Source organism: Rissa tridactyla, chromosome 4 (assembly GCF_028500815.1).
Source record: "Rissa tridactyla isolate bRisTri1 chromosome 4, bRisTri1.patW.cur.20221130, whole genome shotgun sequence".
NCBI classification, from domain to species: Eukaryota; Metazoa; Chordata; class Aves; order Charadriiformes; family Laridae; genus Rissa; species Rissa tridactyla.
Window position 1 is genome coordinate 5,634,937 of NC_071469.1, and position 18,498 is coordinate 5,653,434.

Genomic DNA, 18,498 nt, shown 5'->3' on the forward strand with positions numbered 1-18,498 from the left:
AAACCTAGTAATTTTACTGAGAATTGTTTTTTTTTGGAAAAAAAAAAAAAGAAAACGGCAACAAGATAGCAATAGAAAGGTTCACAGAGCTGTTCAGAGAGCATCTTTTCCCCACACTTTGACTTGCTTTGTCGGTGTACATTAGAGATGACCGCTTGATTGCTGCTCAGTCAAACCATACTTCTTTTTTTTTTTTTTTTTCAAAAGGTCAAACCTTATTTGACTCAAAAAGTGCCTTTAAACAAAAGGACTTCTCTACTCAGCTAATTGTGTGAGAATCAGGACTTTAATTTTATTTTAATTTTCAATAATGTCCATTTCATTTGAGTGGAGATGAAGTGATTTCAGGTTTCTCTTCTCTGCCTGGGGTATTAGTCGTGTGAGGCAATAGAATAGTTAAGAACTTGTGGTGCTGCTGCTTTGATTTTATTTTCTACCTGGCATTTGTAGGTATGTTTTCAGCTTAGCACATGTGTAATTTGAAACACGAATGTCTTCAAAATAAAGAAAACCATTGTGTCTGATATGACTCCAGGCTGCACGTCTGTATCTGATTCGTGGCTTGAGTAATACGCTTTGGTGTTGAGCGAATTGTCGTTTACAATTATGCTTTGGATCCACTGATTTCCAGGGAGATACATGAAGAGTAGGTACTACCTGAGAGAATATGCACCAGCGTATTATGTTTATGATGATTTTACGAATCATGGTGTAGTGTTGCTGTATTTCTCATACCCAATGAGTGACATTTTAATACCGACCTGAGTACCAAAATATCGCACCATTGCGTTGGGAAGTGCATTCTCCTCTAGCGTCATTTACACTGGATAGATAAAATAAACATGACCTGAGGTAGTTTCCTTTCTAGTCCACATTCTGATTGCTCACAGCATTGAAATACTTGAAGATGCCTTTGCATCAATGCATAAATCTAATAATTTTCTTTTTATCTTCACGTATTTCCTCTGTAGCTGTCTGTTGATTCTTGAACCCTAGTATTTTAAGTGAGTTAATTCTCACAGAAATGACTCCTACTATTTGTGACTTGTTTCAAAGAATGCGTGCTTCGTGGAGCTCATTTGCTTGTTCTTTTAAGATGGTACTTGTAGATTCAAAGAATATGTTTTCTGAAACTATTTTTAGAGCAAAGATTTTAGTGAAACCTATCGAAGCTCCATTGAAGGGCATGATGTGAGGGGGCAAAGATTGTTTCTGTGTTATCAAGTCAGGAGCTCATCATCTGCTAGAGCTGCTGTTATCAGATTGCAGAAACCTCGATCTGAGGGATATTGAGAACAGAAACACGCAAAACTGCCTCGCTCTCCTTTATAGAAGCGAGTCACAGCAGGCAGCTGGAAAAGCTAACAATTAAATGCATCTTACCTTCTTTCATGTCACAACTTGTATAGAATTTCCAGAAATCATGTCATATAACTGTGACTTTGTCTTCCAAATCACTTCTTAAGCCGTGATGTTAGTACGATGTCTGCCAAGGACTGCGCTGTGTTGTACAACTGCTGTGTGGCTGTGGTGGATCCCCAAAGCCACCCATTTCAAAGAACTGTGAAACATACACACGTGGTTTTGCCTGAATTTAATCAGGGAATATTGCAATTAAATTATGTTCTCTCTGTTCTAAAATTTTCCAAACATAGAGCAAAATTTAATTTTTTTCTCAGGACATGATTAAATGCGATGTTTAGCCCAGACCTGGGAAGGAGGCGAACCTCTCCCAAGCCAAAGACTGAATTTCATTTTGTGGAAAAGGTTTTAATATTAATATTTATTTATTTTTTAGTAATTTCTTATCTCCAAACACTCTTATAATTCTGCGCTTTAGGATGCATAGCTGGGGCTTTTTTGGGCATAACCACCAACTGTATGTAAGAATATATATGGTACGTACATGATCAAGTCTGCTAAGGGCAGGCAAAGCTATTTGTTGTTGTTTGGGGAAGCGTGATGTTATAAGCAAGTAGAAGCATGTGCTACAACAACAGAAATAAACACCATGGTTTTGCTGCTTCCCCACACAGCATTTAATGGGTGTGAAGCAGTTTAGTCATGATATCAGGGAACTGATACATCTGTTAAGAGAAATGCATTCTATGCACCGTAAAATTAAATGTTGCATTGCCAAGCAATAAAGCAAGTATTCCTGTAGTCAATTTTTGCAAACTAAACATTGTAAAATGATATTATAAGAAGGCGGTGCTGGAAATCTGTTTTGAAAATATATTCCATTAGGAACACACACTGTACTTGATGGAAGGATTATGGTTACCATTTACAGTGCTTTATTTTTTCGACATGAAGAATATACTGTGTACTGTTAACAGACTAAAGCGTAAGAAGGATATTTCACATTTATGTTGAACCTTATTCTAAATGAATCCAAAGTACTAAAAAAAAATCTCAGTGCATATGCTCTGTGGCGCTACTGAAGCGCTATTAGCAGGTTGTGAGGCAAACAAACACTATCTGGAATGTTTTGCAGGCATCGGGGAAGAAAATTTTGGCCAAACAATCCAAGCTTTAAGTAGTGCGCTTTTGAAAAGTTCCAGCGCATTGAAGACATGCTCAAGCCAGTTGTAGAGATTTTTCATTACTTTGATTTCTTGAAGCACATGACGTTTTGATGGGGCCCATACAGCAAAATACAGATGCAGCATCATTGAAGTGAGATTTGTGACCAAGTTGGCATTGCTCTGTGGGAAGCGACTGAGAATCTCTATTTCATCTTTCTTTCCCTTTACTGTTCCTCAACATGTTACTACCCAGTGAATTCTCTATAGAAAAATAGCAGAGGGGGGGAAGAGGTGACAGAAACTTAAGTCGACGTGGTGCATGCTTTCTAGATATTAGCTAAAATATTTGTGTCATTATGTGTGTACATAAGGACACAAGTCAGCAGTATGGTCTTATAAATAGTGACAGAGATGCGCTCCTTAGAGTCTTGTAGCTTAAGAATTTAGGGGCTAAATTCTTAGTCACTGTGTAAATTGATATAGATTTACTAATTGACACCAGCAGAGAGTGTGGCCCCTTGGGTTTCTAAAATGCTCTTGGCTCAGTCAAAGATTATGCACAGAAAGATTATATTTGCTTTTCTGCTCTTACTTGTTAAATGTGTTCTTTATTAAATTATATTTCTGTAGTTAACTCTGTTCTGAAAGAGTGCCTGGCAGGTTCAGGTTCTTAATGCGTCTTCCTCGCTGGGGGGTTGTAAGGCTTAATTGTTCATAATCTGTAAAAGCTTGAGATGAAAGGATTTATGTAAAAGCAATGTATTATGATGATTATAAGGCCGATGGTGATGCATATCACACCTGCTGTCACACCAGCTTGAGCAAAAGCAACCTCTGCCTTTAGACTGAAATGCCTGTGTGTTGTGGTTTAACCGCAGCCAGCAGCTAGGACCACGCAGGCACACACTCACCCCACTTCACCCCCCAGAAGGGTAGGGACCAGAGGGAGAAAAGGGAAAAACCAAAACCTTGTGGTTTGAGATAAAGACAATTTAATAGGTGAAACAAAAGCTGTGCACATGAGCGAAGCAAAACAAGGAATTCGTTCCCTGCTTCCCATCACAGGCAGGTGTTCAGCCATCTCCAGGAAGGCAGTGCTCCAGCACACATGACAGTTACTTGGGAAGACAAACGCCATCACTCCAAACGTCCCCCCCCTTCCTTCTTCTTCCCTCATGCTTTATATATATATAAAGTATAAATGCTTTATATACTAAGCGTGTCATCATATGGCATGGAATATGCCTTTGGTCAGTTGGGGTTGGCTGTCCCGGCTGTGTCCCCTCCCAACTTTTGTGTCCCCCCATCCTCCTCACTGTCAGGGCAGCGTGAGGAGCAGAAGAGGCCCTGGGTGCTTACCAACAACCAGAACCATTAGTGTGCTGACAGTATTCCCATCTCAAACCCAGACCACAGCACTACACCAGCTGCTAGCAAGAGTCAATCCCATCCCAGCCGAAACCATGACACTGTAACGGTGAGAAAAATACCACTTTTTGCTACTTCTTTTTTCCCTTTTGAAAAATCTGGTGGCCCTCTCAGATGAGTCAAAACATTTAAGTTTATTCTCCTTTCTTCTTGATGAGCCTTAGACTTCAGGATAAAACTTATTTGGTGAGATCACTTTAGGTAAATCCAGATGTTGAGATTAATATGTCTTTTGCCACTGGGAAAATGAAAATAATGGCTAGAAATTGACTTTTTTCTTTTTTTTTTTTTTTTTGAAAACTCTTGCTTACGTGGTAATATTTTAGCTACTGAAAAACTTTCTGATTTAAAATGTAGATAAGCACTGAGATTAATTGTGTCCTATTAATAGTTCTTTGCATTCTCTTTTCAATCCAAGAAACGTAAAGGTCAGAAGCGTAGAAGATTGCAAAAGTTATCCAGACCCAAAAGAATCCATTATTTAGTGTGGTATGTTTTAGCAGTGTGTTTGACTCTCTCTTCCCCCACCTCTCCAACCCCTGCTGGTTTATTGTTTTCTTTGTTACTCTTTCTTTCTTTTATATAAACTTGATTTGAATGAGACAGAATGCCCTGGGGCATTGCTGTTGGGATACAGGGGTTTTCATCTCTTGATTGCCTTCTTGGCATGTCTCTAGTGAATTCAACCCTTTGTCTGTTAGAGACTGCAAGGTAAGCTAGATTCTGTAAATTGAGATTAACTCTTAATTCTGTTCCTTAATGGGGAAACGTCTATATCTAACATGGCATCTTTCTTGATAAAGAGTGAAGGCTGGGCGGGTGTTGTGGATGAGCTCTGAAAGCTTCACATAGTGAAGTCCTTCGTGTTGTGTAGTCAGACAGCTCTGATCTCTGCCACTGACAATTTCCATCCTTCTGGTGTTGGTCAATAGAATGCGATCGTGCTCTGAAACAGGCAGTTTATTTTGGGTGGAGTGTCTTGGCAGAATGAGTGAGATTTACAAGATGATGCAAAAGCCCATTAGAAAATATTTTTAGAGATACCACTATAGCTGTTACTTGCAGCATACCAGAAATACAATATTAATAATAGATAACACCTAAGTTTTAGTGTGCTTGTGAAAAGATAGGCTGCTTAAGGTCTCATATTTATAAGTTGTTTGTCTTTACACATCCTTGACCCAGGCCAGAAAAACTCATTGCTGTTTTGTTTCATATTTTCTTCTTCTCCCTCCCAGTAATATCATCTTAAGATAAATAAATGCTATCGCAATTCCATGATTTACTATTGCATGTTTTGAGCAGCTATTGAAACAAGTAATTGTTTTCAGTTTCAATTGTTATACTTGCAATAAGGTACCGGCAACCTTCAAAAAAATGTTGCTGAATGTATGATTGTGTCTATGTGCCTATGATTGCGCCAAAGTAACTTGCTCTCTTCCAGCCACAACTAAAAATACTTTCTCAAAGCTTCTTTACAATTTCAAAAGATAGTGTTTCTCGTATAGAGAATTATCATAAAATGATGTTTTTGTAACATTTCTGACATTCTTAGAGCTTATTCAACATTCTGGTGTTTTTAATAACACACGATTATTTGAGGATGCTAGGTAGCTTTTCATTAAGCAATACAGAGTAAATTTTTCACACTTTCACACAGAATGTTTCTTACAGGTAAATCAGACTTGTGTTTTATTGGTGAAAGCACATATCAGTACTACAGGGTAAAGCAAAAAGAGTGAATTTAAAGACTGTATCCATGTTACGTTGGGGTAGAATCCAGCTAGTCTTGTGCCGAACGTGTCTGGAGTGCATTTGTATAGGCTGGAAGGCTGTACAGAGAACTATAAAACACACACAGCTAGAAAACTATTTTTCTGTTGTCTGAATGTTCCCTGTACTGTACTAAGGTCAAACGGAGCTACGGTTGCATCCACTGTCTATTGAATTCAGGGTTTTTTCAATGAGTTCAACGGGATTTGAATCAAGGTCTTTCTAACTTTGTGATAATAGATCGGGCGAGGGAGAATGCTTCTATTGTGATTCTGGAACATGGTTCTTTATCCTTAAATTAAGATTGATTAAGCATAACTGATTTCTAAAGAAACTGTGAGCCGTAGTATCACAGCCAAAGTGGACGCAGGTCAGAAGTTTCACATTCTCTCTATCTTGCTTTGTAATGATTGCAGTGTTCTTCTGGCTTGTTTTGATAATTCCATTGAAATTTAAATTAGAATATATAAAATTACAATTTCTGTGTTATGTTTTTAAATATAAATTATTTTATACCCATTTGTTTAAAAAAGTGAGTATAGTAAGCACATTGATGTGGTGCAAAGAAAAACTTCAATAATATGGTATGTCATGTCATTTCTCAAAGTGAATTTCTGTTTGGTTTTAAGTGTTGAATTGAATTTTGAAAGATGATGTTCAGTTGGTGTGTGGAAGAAGTATTCTGCCCTATTTTGTCATGCTTAGTATTAGGTTACTAGACAGACAGCTGCAGTTGGCTTAAAATGGTGCACTAAAAATATTGCAGAGTCTAGCCTTGAGGAAGCAGAGCAGTAAAATGGCAACAAGAATATTTATTTAGCACAGAATCATCTGGGGATGCGAGAGATGCTTTCAAAAGTGTAATATATCACAGGGCAAATTTTATTATATTACTTTTGTCTCTTACTGCTTTTATCGATCTTTTTCATATATGCTTTAGAAAATTGTCACATGTCTGTCCTCGGAGCCATAAAGTAAACTTGACATCAATCAGCGTTTCGTATATGTCTTTTTACCAATAAAACAGAATGGCCAGATTCTGTCCCTTCAGTATGCTTTCTGAATTAATTTAATAAAATATAGCTTGTTTGTTCATTAGAAAAGATTTTAGGTGAAAATGTATCAATCAAGATGGATATCTTACACATTCAAAAGTCAGTTCCGTTATTGGGATAATACAAAGGAAATTATCAGTATTTATCACTGTGATTCATTGTAATAATTTTAAGGAGCTGATGTTTCATTTTTCAAAAAAAAAAATCCAGCATCTCCAGCCAAACAGCAGCCTGAGAGCATCCAGATGAACGGCCTGCTTCTGGCGTACAAATGGCTACAACTTGATCGCATATCAATCAAGCAAAACACCAAGCACCAAGAGGATTTAACATCATATAGCAGCAAAGAAAGGGCGCGCTGCTAAGAGTTCGGTGCCTTCTGAGAGAGATGCTCAGCCTTCCAAGTTCACCTTAATCTTAATTTTGCAAGTCCTGTATGACAGAGCACCGGGTACTTGAAAAGATTCACTGCTACGTCAGCTAAAAGAGCCTAGTGACAAACTCTACAATATTAGTTCACCACTTTGATAAATACTATATAGTACGCAAATACATACAGACACATACGAACTCACCCACAGTATGTACGTGTGCCTGTATCCAATATCTTTGATGCCATTTCTTCCTGATATATTCATTATTCTTTATAATCCTTCCAGGTACTTTTCTGTTTTGCCCTTTTTCCTTCTTTACTTTCACTGTGCATTGCCTCCCAAATTTGAAAGAATTCCTTCATGCTTTTCTGAGTGCTTGGAAAAAACCCCATCTCCAAACCTTGTTGAGACTTAGCACTAAGTAGCGGTTTCGTGCTACCAGGATTTGGAACTGTGACTACAGTAGGCAGCCATTATGCTAATTATGTTTGTAAAGTACCTCTTATATGCAAAATCTCTAGAAATATAAATCAGGAATAATAACTTCACCATCAGATGTTGGAAGGCCTGAGATTTATAGGCTCTTCCTGAACTGAACTAACCTTTATACATACCACGTGTAAAATCTGCAGCATAGCTTACGTTGGAAGCCACTCACAAAGGCGATGAACTGCCCGGCTAAGGATTTGTCTTCTGGTCTCAGATGTGTTTGCATCCTGATTGCCAGACTGACCCGCACTCTCCTTCCTGCTCCAGCACGTGGGATGAAAATTTTCCAGGACAGTTCTTCTGCCCAAAGTTCATTCCTGCCAGATTTGTCCTTTGCTGACTCCAGCCGGCTGTAAAAGGACTCCAGTGCCATTTGGCAGGCTTTGTGTTAAATAAGTCGCACCCTGTGTCCGATGGTGGTTCAGTTCACTGAACCAAGAAGAGTTTTGTACTTTTCAAGATGAGAGCGTCACACTTGAGTACAGAGAAAAAGAGCAGAACCTCTGCTGTCTCCTTATTTTGCTTGTGTGCTGTCTCCTTACTTTCTCAACTGTCCTCTAAACCCGCATCAGCAACTGGTATCATCTGATTATTCTGGTGTTTGGCTTACATAGTTGGATTGTTATCAACGGCGACCTTGTGTGTACTTGGATGAGTAAATTCAATCAGCTAATGAAATTGTGGTCTTCATCAATTGATTATCAAATTGCTTGTACAGTTCAGCTAGCCCATTGCTTTTCCAAAGCTGCACATTTTTGTTTACCCAGGCAGTCTGTGCCTGACCCCTTCCTTGCCTTTCCTAAACGTCCCTTGTTTCACTTGACATGCGCGTAGTCTTTTGAGTCTGGCCAAATACCAGTGAACTTCACGGTCACTTTACTGACCACCCTGTTGAAAATAAATCAGTAAAAAAACATTTCAAAAGTACAAGAGAAGCCAGTATGACTTTTTCTCTCATGCTGACCAGTGTGGCAGCCCCAGACACTTGCTGATTTGCGAGGTGGACAATGATGGTGTCAAGAGAGGACGTTGCTTGCCGTGCAGTGACCAAGAGGAGCTGTGGTTTGCATCTTGGGTAGGGAACACAGAGCAAAGAGCCTCCGGTGAGCACTGGTGAAGGATGGATTTACCCACCTTTTTCCCCGCTAGTTCCCTGCGTCTGTACACAATGTTTGAGCAAGTAAAAGTGTAGGGTTGAAGTGCCTTTGAATTCCAGTCTTCTAGAAAACTGCTGTGGGCTTAATTATAGGGCAGCATTGGAAGTATACCTGCTGCTGTATTTGATCGTGAAGTACAACTTATGCTCTTCGGCACATTTAACACCCACTGAAGCTGACACATGCATGTGAGGCCACCTACCAGCTAGTTTGGGATGGATGTGAATACTCAGTACTTCGGGGCAAAATGCAGAAAAGCTGCAGATGAGTCTATCGCGACTACCCAGTAGAAGCTGCTGTCTTGTACGTGTCTGAGGGACGTGCTCTCCCCTTGAGCTGCATTGCGATTGCCACTGCAGAACAGGCTTATGGCCACTCTGCGCTGCCGTTGTCCTGGCAAGCTGTGGACCACCTTGCTTACGCGAACCATGCTAGCAGTTGGCTTTATCTGTAATTAACCTAATGTAATGCAGGAGTAAGTGTGATTTTGGCCCATATAAGCGTATACAGTATACCCCCATTGAACAAAAATGCGTTTGCTTTCTTTAATTAAGAGCTTCTCTTCCCTGTGATATGGGGTGCAGGAGTTTGCATTTTTGGTGTTGCTATATGCTTCCCTCTTATGCAAGCTATGGTACGTTTTATCTTTTTCTGCACTGGTGTTCCTTTTGGCACTAATGGAACTATTCTTTGCAACACACTTCTCTTTCTTGACTAAAGAAGAAACGGAAATTCAGGAGGAAGAGAAAAGCAGTGGAAGAAGCAAAAAGCACCCACTGAAAGGCACTCGCTTTTGAAGCTCTTCCATTTCTTTTTGCTGTCAAGTTGAAGAGGTCAGCTGCTTAGTAAACAAATTGTACAGATGTTCTTAAAACATTGGTGTTTCTTACTTATTGGTGGTGTTGAGATGAAGAGGAAACAGGGATTATCCACTGGATAGAATTCTAGTCAGTTGCTTCTGAGTTCAAATTCTCAGAATTTGCTCATTCTCAAATGGGAGAAGATGAACTCTAAATAGATGAGGTGCTTCTGTTTTAATTGGGTTCCTTTTTTTTGAAAAATAACAGGCAGATATGATAAAGGAAAAAGAAGGAAGTTCAGTATATTGTACCTATGGTTGCATTATAGTAGGTTGTATTATATGTCTATGGTAACATTCTAGTGGGTAATATAACAAGACTAAGTGCAAGGTCCTCCATCTGGGTCGGGGCAATCCCAAGCACCAATACAGGCTGGGCAGTGACTGGCTTGAGAGCAGCCCTGAAGAAAATGACTTGGGGGTGCTGGTAGACGAGAGGCTCAACATGAGCCGTCAGCATGCACTAGCAGCGCAGAAAGCCGATTGTATCCTGGGCCGCATCAGAAGAAGCATGGCCAGCAGGTCGAGGGAGGTGATTCTGCCCCTCTACTCCACTCTCGTGAGACCCCACCTGGAGTACTGCGTCCAATTCTGGAGCCCCTACTACAAGAAAGATACGGACGTGCTGGAACACGTCCAGAGAAGGGCCACGAGGATGATCAGAGGGCTGGAGCACCTCTCCTGTGAGGACAGACTGAGCTGGGGTTGTTCAGTCTGGAGAAAAGAAGGCTCTGAGGAGACCTTCTAGTGGTCTACCAGTATCTTAAGGGGCCCTACAAGAAATGCTGGGGAGGGACTTTTTAGGATGGCAGGTAATGGTAGGACTAGAGGGAACGGATTAAAACTAGAGATGGGACAATTCAGACTAGACGTTAGGGAGAAGTTCTTCACCATGAGGGTGGTGAGACACTGGAACAGGTTGCCCAGAGAGGTGGTGGAAGCCCCATCCCTGGAAGTTCTTAAGGCCAGTCTGGATGGGGCTCTGAGCAACCTGATCTAGTGGGAGGTGTCCCTACCCATGGCAGGGCGGTTGGAACTAGGTGGTCTTTAAGGTCGCTTCCAACCCTAACAATTCTATGGTTCTATATTTAGCTGTAAAAGCATGGATTATGCTGTACATTTACAGCTCAAATACACAAAAAGGTGCATTTAATAAATATTGCTCAGTATGTGAAATTTTATAAAATATGAATGCAGCAGTAATATTAATATTGTAATGTTTTTTATACCTTTATCAAAAATTTATTTTGTATATGAAGAAATAATATTTAATGTACATCTGATTTATTTGGTAAGATGACTTTAGTGTCTTTTCATAGTCAAGTGACTTTTCTTTAAATTTGTATGATAATTACTTAGAATCATATAGTTGCCTCGGTTGGAAGGGACCTTTCAGATCATCTAGTCTAAACATCAGCCTAACTCTGACAAAAGCCATCTCTAAACCATATCTCTAAGCACTACGTCTGTTTTTCTTTTAATAAAAATATTTTTAAGTATTTATAAGGATAAATATTTTAATTTTATAGTAATTAATGTATTACTCGTGGAAGTAAGAGGTATTTTCTCAACATGAGGGTTCCATGCTGCAGTACCTGCTTTTCTGTAGTAACGCAGTGAAGTATTGTACTGTGCTGCCATACAAAAATTTAGACAACTCAGGGAAATTCTTTCCGCTCTGTAGGAAAAGAGGCTGGAACCCACACTGTCTAGCTTTCCCTGAGTCCTGTAAGCAGAGGGGCTAAAAAGACACTACAGTTTTCATTAACAGACAGTACAAAATATTTGAAGCTACCGTTGGCATGCCTCCCTCCCACGGGCACTCTTGCGCATTGCTGCCTAGATCTAGGGAAGAACAAAAGGAACTTACAAAAATGTCAGATAGATTCCACACCTTCCGACCTACCGCTTTTCCTTCCTGGGGATGTCCACAATAGCCTCTTTGGGAGAGGAGATAGCTCTATTTAACTGGACCGGGGAAAAGACACTGTACCCTGTAAATACGTAAGCAGTGGGGATGCAGCTTGTGCGTGTCCAGGAGCATGGTGACAAGTCTGTGGGTACTTTCATCCTGCTCTTTGTGGAGCTCTGCAGCGAGACTGCCCTGTCTCTCCAACGTTATCACAAAAATGACATAGCCACAGGATACATAACTTTGGCTATTTCCATTCCCTACAGATCCATCATCAAGGACATGCATCAAAAATAAAATCCTCCTCTACAGAGAAATGGTGTCTATTTCGGAAAGGTCCTTATATGATAAAGGCTTTTATTTTAGAGAAAGAAATCTGTTAGCATCACAGAGATCTATTCACTTGGGCAGAAGCCTGCTGAAATCAATAGGTTCTGTTTCTCTTACGTATGGAATACTGAATAAGACTCTTAATGATGGAGATTTACCTTTGTAGACTTTACCCTAATGGCATCTTCACTTAATTTTCCTGATAAAACCTTTATTGCAAATTCAGTAACCATTCTCTTTTTTAACAAGGTTGCCAGCCTGCAAATAATTTCAGAGAAAGGATCTATTAATGGGAATACATTAGCAAAATACGATCTAGCCATGATTTATCTTTCTTGTGTTAACTTTATCTGAGTTAGGAGGGAGTCTGCAATCGAGGTTTATAACTCCTAGTTCTGTGGGCGTCGCCACCACCCCCCCTGCAACAGAGTTTTGATTTTGAAGGGTCTAAACCACAACGGAAATCTTAGATCCCACAGCCCATAAGACATATAAAAAAGCATAAGCACCAAAGCAGGTAGTTTCATGAGAGCATGGACGCTGCAGCTGATTTACCGTTCAGTCGCTGAGCTGTTCCCTGTGGAGTCCTCTTGTCCATAAGGCATAGGTGATGTAAAGATTTTCCTTAATGAAGCTCTTCTGCTAAGGAAAAATCTCATTGTTGTAAATGAATGAATTTTGATAAAATGTTCTGAAAGGCTTCAGCCAGAGGCAGAACTATTAGAGAAAATAGTTCAAATAAGTGAAGGCTGGTAAAATTGCTAGCAATTGAAACTGAGTTCCTATTATTAGAGGTATTGGGCATTCTTAAAATTCAGAGTAGTGCTATCGGTACTGCATATAATACTGTTAGCTCTTTTTCTAGAAGCTAAGGAAAGTAGCCCTTAGACAAACATTTTGATTTTGTAACTACATTCTGAGATTTACGGTTTTGATGTTCCCATTTCCTGCAAGCCTACAATGCAGGAATTAGAGGGTTTGTAGAAGAAGTACCTGGGGAACAGCAGGATAATTCTGGCACTCTTCCTTGGGGTTTTTATGCATAAAACCACAAGAATGAACAACCTCCCCCAAATCCACCAAAGCCTGAGCAACAAAGACAAGCACAGTTAGCCTGTATTGCCGAGGACCTTTCAGCTTCTGCAAAAATTGAAAAGATTTGAATTTCTTCCTTCTGCAGCTATTGCCCAGCTTCTTCCCCAACTCCGTCCTCCCTCCAGCATCCATATAACAAGTTAGTGCCTGGGTGACTCCTCTTGCACTGGGCAGTAGAGAGTCCCTTCTTACAGGAACCTGTAGTTCAGCAGTTCCTCAGGGTGTCCTTGTACAGATTAGCGGGTTTTTTAAGTTGCTAAGATGTGATACCCAAAGGACAGGAGAATTTCCGAATGCTTGACAAGTAACTGCCGGCACGTTTGGATATGCATCAGGAGGTGTGTTTTGATAGGGACAGGTAGGAAGGAGTAGAAGGATAGAGAGTTTTGACCCGTGGCAGGCATCCCAGCCTTTCTCTCTGGGATGGGAATAGCGTGCTTGGCTGTGCCTGTAGCTGACAAGACCTGGCTGCTGCACTGGCATAACACAGTTTTTGCACTAATGGGAAAGTCTTTTACATGACCAGCCCTGTCTCAAGCCTTCCTCTGTTAGTAATCTTAAAAGAGAACAGAAGAAAACACCACCTTAATGTGCAGACCTAGGAATAGGCTTTATTTTAAGAAGCACACATTTCACATTAGTGAGTTGGCAGTGTTGGTTGCGGTGGCAAAGAATGTGTGTGAGAGCTCTGACTGAAGCCCTCTTACCTACCTGTGCCCATCACCTCTAATGACTTTCAGTGGATGTGCATGATTGCTACAGACAATAAACACTTTTATTTTTTTAAGCCCTTTCTGACTTCTTTTATTTTAAGGCCCCTGTGTACTTCTTTCCCAGTGCAATGTGGCACATATTGCTGATGAACTATTCACTTTTTTGCCAATATTTTTCTTCTGTTGCCCTTTATGTCTTCTCTGCCACAAATTCTAATTCTTTTGATGTCATGCAGAAATGTATTACTACTTCACAAAAGTCTCTGCTTACTCTCAGTTTCAAACCAGAAAAAATGTAGATGGAGACTTTAACTTGCACCTTCGCTCAGAGTGCTGAGCCTAGAAATGAGCAAACATTCTTTCAAGGGCCACAGAGCAAATCTTTGGAGTCTCATCACGTTTTTCATACATTTTCCAGCTGTATTTCATACCGGTACTTTCAGCTTTCTGCATAGTTATACGTATCTACAAATACTTATATGCAAGAAAGCCCAAAATGCTGCTCTTAAACCATATTTCTCTTTTTCACGCACAGTAGAAATTGACTGGTTTGAACATAGATATATTTCAGAAGACTCCCTTATGGAGCGTGTGGATTGAGGAGCAGGAAGCATCACTGGGCAAGACTGGCGTTTTCTCCACACCACTGCCTTGCACCAGTCGCACGAGCGCTTATGTGGTGTTCGACTACCATCTTCTCTAAACCACTTCAGCGTTCTTCTCCCCATGTTATCTTCCACAAAACAGTATGACATGCTACAAATTATGTATTTAGAGAAAGGCAGAACCATCTATCAATTCAGTCAAGAGATACGATGATGTGGTTTTTTGCTTCTAAGTGGTTAACAATTGCAAAAGATTCTTTCTAATGCTTAGCACTTTATTCACTTTATTTTTCTTTTTAGTGCATTGGAAAATAAATCTTAAATATTTCTTCTGTTATCTAGCACTTCAAGCCTTTTCATAGCATTTGTAACATCTCTTTGCCAACACTCCATCTGTGATTTTAGCTTGCAGGAAACACTTTGCAATTCTGTTATTAGCTTAAATGCAGAGAGCTGCTGTTTAAATATTAATTGTAACTTCCCTCGTAAGTGCAGTGAAACCCACTGAGTAACTTGTGAAGTTCAATAAATATCTAGGAGAGCGTCTTGTGGGTAGGGCCTGCTCTTAGTCTTAGCAAAGGTCTTACTTGAGTTAACAGTGCAAAATAGATCACATCCTGATGTGTGCCATTTCCTTTCCTCCTCTTACCTCAGTTGCCCTCCTTGTACAGGCACAACAAAAAGGAAGAAAAAAGAATAATGTAAAACTGCAAACATACTTTTTGCACGGTTACTAGACTTCCTGCTAAACCGAAGTGAGAGGACCACCACAAGAAAAGGTGTTAGATCCATCATTTGTTTCAAATCCTAGTTATTGGACAAATGCACTTCTAAAGTACTTGGGTGTTACTCTGCCAAGAATCACACTTCAGTAGAGGCAGAGGATCTTGTGGTTGAGCCCTTCTCTGCTTTCAGTCATGAACTTCACCCTATTTCATTTCTCAATTCCACAAAATGTACTTTATACTTAAAAAAATAAGAAAATACTCTATGTCTAGAGACATTTCAGTAAAGTGTATTTGATAGAAGTGAGAAACAAAGTAGTTAACACCGTCTGACCAGCCTGTTTTCTGTGGATTGCCAGAGCATTGTAATTGTGATACTCATATAATTGATAGAAGATCAGCCCCATTAAAATTGTACGTTGTATTTTTCCCTCTCTTCTTCTTCCAGATGGTTATTAATCTTTTATTGGTGAGGTGGTTTGCCTACGGTGTAATAGGAAATTTTTCCTCATGTCATTTAAGTGAGTTACTTCTCTTTGTGTTTGCAGGTGGACTGAATTTTAATACGTTGAATTCTGTTAATTGCTTAGAATTTAGGTGTTTTTTGTAATATCTTGCAAATGTATAATAAATTTTTTAAAAAATTAAGTAGTACCCATATATTCCTTTTGTTTTTCAGCATTCTGTGAAGAGGGGTGCAGATATGGTGGAACTTGTGTAGCCCCTAACAAATGTGTCTGCCCTTCTGGATTCACAGGAAGTCATTGTGAGAAAGGTAAAGCTTTACTGAAACACCTTCTTCATTGGTAATGAGAAATATGATATGCTAAATTAAGAAATAATTACTTTCCATTCTTTCATTCTGCTTGATGTTCTCTCGTCATTGAAGATATGAGTGTTCCATAGCTGCCTTTTCCTAACTGAAAGCTAGTCTGAAATTAAACATGGAAAATTTTAGACAATCAGGGATGTATCTGCTTTTGCTTTCAGTGGACGCTTTTTAGTTAATTAGAGGGGAAGGCAAATGAAAAATATTTACTCCACCTATTTCCTGTGGTGCAAGATCAAGGTCACCTGCTTTTTCTGAATGTTGTGCAAATTACACCAGAATTTGGATGCTTGCTTTTCACTTGAAGTTATTGAATTCTTAAAATGCGATTTGTTTCCAAGTCACTGAGGCCACCAAATTTCACAGAATTGCAACGTATGCAAATATATCTTACTAGCAATGGTTTGATCCTGCCTTTTCCCAGATTTTCTTTGCATTTGAAGTTTTGCTTCTGACAGTGTCATAGGCCCACCTTTCTGTTCATTTCACAAAGATCTTGTTCCTTGTCTACTTTAAATAAGCAGGAAGGGATCTTACAGAATTCCACGTAGGACTCTCATTAGATTCTTTATACAGCAGATTTGGGATTTTATTTTGGTTGTCATTTATTAAGGTTGTATTTCACTTAAATAACCCAATGCTAGAGTTTTTTGCATTGCGTGTTTGTTAATAAACCTTTTTGCACTTGCCTTTACTGGTGGAAATAAAGTGGGTTGTTAACACAGGTTGCATGATGGATGAGATTATAATTGATGAGGTTTTTTTAAGGAAGAAAAAAAAACAAACCCAAGAAAAAACTGCTAAAGGATAAGTTAAATCACTGGAACCACTTGTTACCCGGAAATTATTCAATAATGCGTGTGTAGCAGTGTCTGTTTAGCACATTGCTGTTCTGCTATCATACAAAGTAATTTAAGCTCAGTCATCAACAAAGCTGTTTTGAGTAGCTTCTGAAAACTGCTAAAGCTTTTTATGGCTGTGCTCAAATCACTGCATACTGAAATCCCATAGTTCCTAGTTGTCAGCTTTGTTTCTAATTATTTGGGAATGAACTAGGACGTTAATATTTTCATATAGAATAAATTTAAGTACTGCGTTATTTTTTTTGCCTGTAGTCTTTGTGGTCTTTTGTAGTCTTTTAAATAGAAATAAGCTCCCAAGCCTCCTGACGTTCAGCAGTAAGTACTGGTAGTACATGGGGGGAAGTAATACAAGAAGTACCTGCCCTAGAGCCCGTCACGTACCATAGCTCCCCAGCCTCTAATCCTGCTATTTACCCTCTCCCATGTATAGTTTGCTCATTTCTTTCCTTAATTTTTGTTATTCAGAGGAAACAGTACTTTCAGAGGGTTGCAGGATACCTGAGATGTGTCCTATGCATGTGAAAATATGGTACTGCAAAACCAGTATCTGACAAGGTGCATCCCAGAGTCCAGAGGGAACTGGCTGATGCAGTTTCAAAGCCATTCTTCATGATATTTGAAAAGTTATGGCAGTCAAGTGAAGTCCCCAGTGACTGGAAAAAGGGAAGCATTGCAACCCATTTTTAAAAAGGGTAGAAAGGAGGACCCTGGGAACTGTGTCAGCCTCACCTCTGTGCCTGGGAAGATCATGGAACAGATCCTCCTAGCAGCTATGCTAAGGCTCTTGGAGGACAGGGAGGTGATTTGAGACAGCCACCATGGCTTCACCGACGGCAGGTCCTGCCTGACCAACGTAGTGGCCTTCAATGATGCAGTGACTGTATCAGTGGACAAGGGAAGAGCTATGGATGTCGTCTCTCTGGGCTTTGGTAAGGCCTTTGCCACAGTCCGCCAACCACACCTTTCTCTCTAAATTGGAGAGAGATGGATTTTATGGGTGGACTGTTTGGTGGATGAGGAATTGGGTGGATAGTCGCATCCAGAGGGCAGTGGTCAAGGTCTCAATATCCAGATGGAGACTGGTGACAAGTGGTGTCCCTCAGGAGTCTGCATAGGACTCTTGCTGTTTAATATCTTCACGTAGACAGTGGGACCAAGTGCACCTTCAGCAAGTTTGTGGATGACACTAAGCTAAGTGGTACAGTTGACACCCCTGAGGGACAGGATGTCATCTAGAGGGATCTGGATAAGCTCAAGAAGTGGGCCCATGTGAACCTCATGAGGTTCAACAAGGCCAAGTCCAGGGTGCTACACCTGGGTCGGGGCAACCCCTGGTATCAGTGCAGGCTGCAGGATGAAGGATTGAGAGCAGCCCTGAGGAGAAGGACTTGGGGCTATTGGTGGATGAAAAGCTGGACATGAGCCGACAACGTGCACTCTCAGCCCAGAAAGACAAGTGTATTGTGGTCTGTATCAAAAGAAGCGTGGCCAGCAGACTAGATAGAAGGAAGAAATGTTTTATGTTGAGGGTGGTGAGACACTGGCACAGGTTGCCCAGAGAGGTGGTAGATGTCCCATTCACGGAAACATTCAAGGCCAGGTTGGATGGGGCTCTGAGCAACCTGATCTAGTGGAAGATGTCCCTGCCTATGGCAGGGGGGTTGAACTAGATGATCTTTAAAGGTCCTTTCCAACCCAAACTGTTCTATGATTCTGTGATTGCCCAAAGGTGCCCTGCCTACTCAGGAGCCGCTGCCTTTCGG

The 18,498-nt window shown here is 40.3% G+C and overlaps 1 protein-coding gene across 3 annotated transcripts in view; it reads left to right on the top strand.

Moving 5' to 3' along the window:
* Nucleotides 1-18,498, top strand: part of NELL1 (neural EGFL like 1) — a 292,766-nt gene that overhangs the window by 208,650 nt on the left and 65,618 nt on the right. For all 3 annotated transcript variants that reach the window (XM_054200528.1, XM_054200530.1, XM_054200529.1), the window contains one exon: nucleotides 15,723-15,818. In XM_054200528.1, the coding sequence (XP_054056503.1) occupies nucleotides 15,723-15,818 (96 nt within the window). The remainder of the gene's footprint in view (nucleotides 1-15,722; nucleotides 15,819-18,498) is intronic.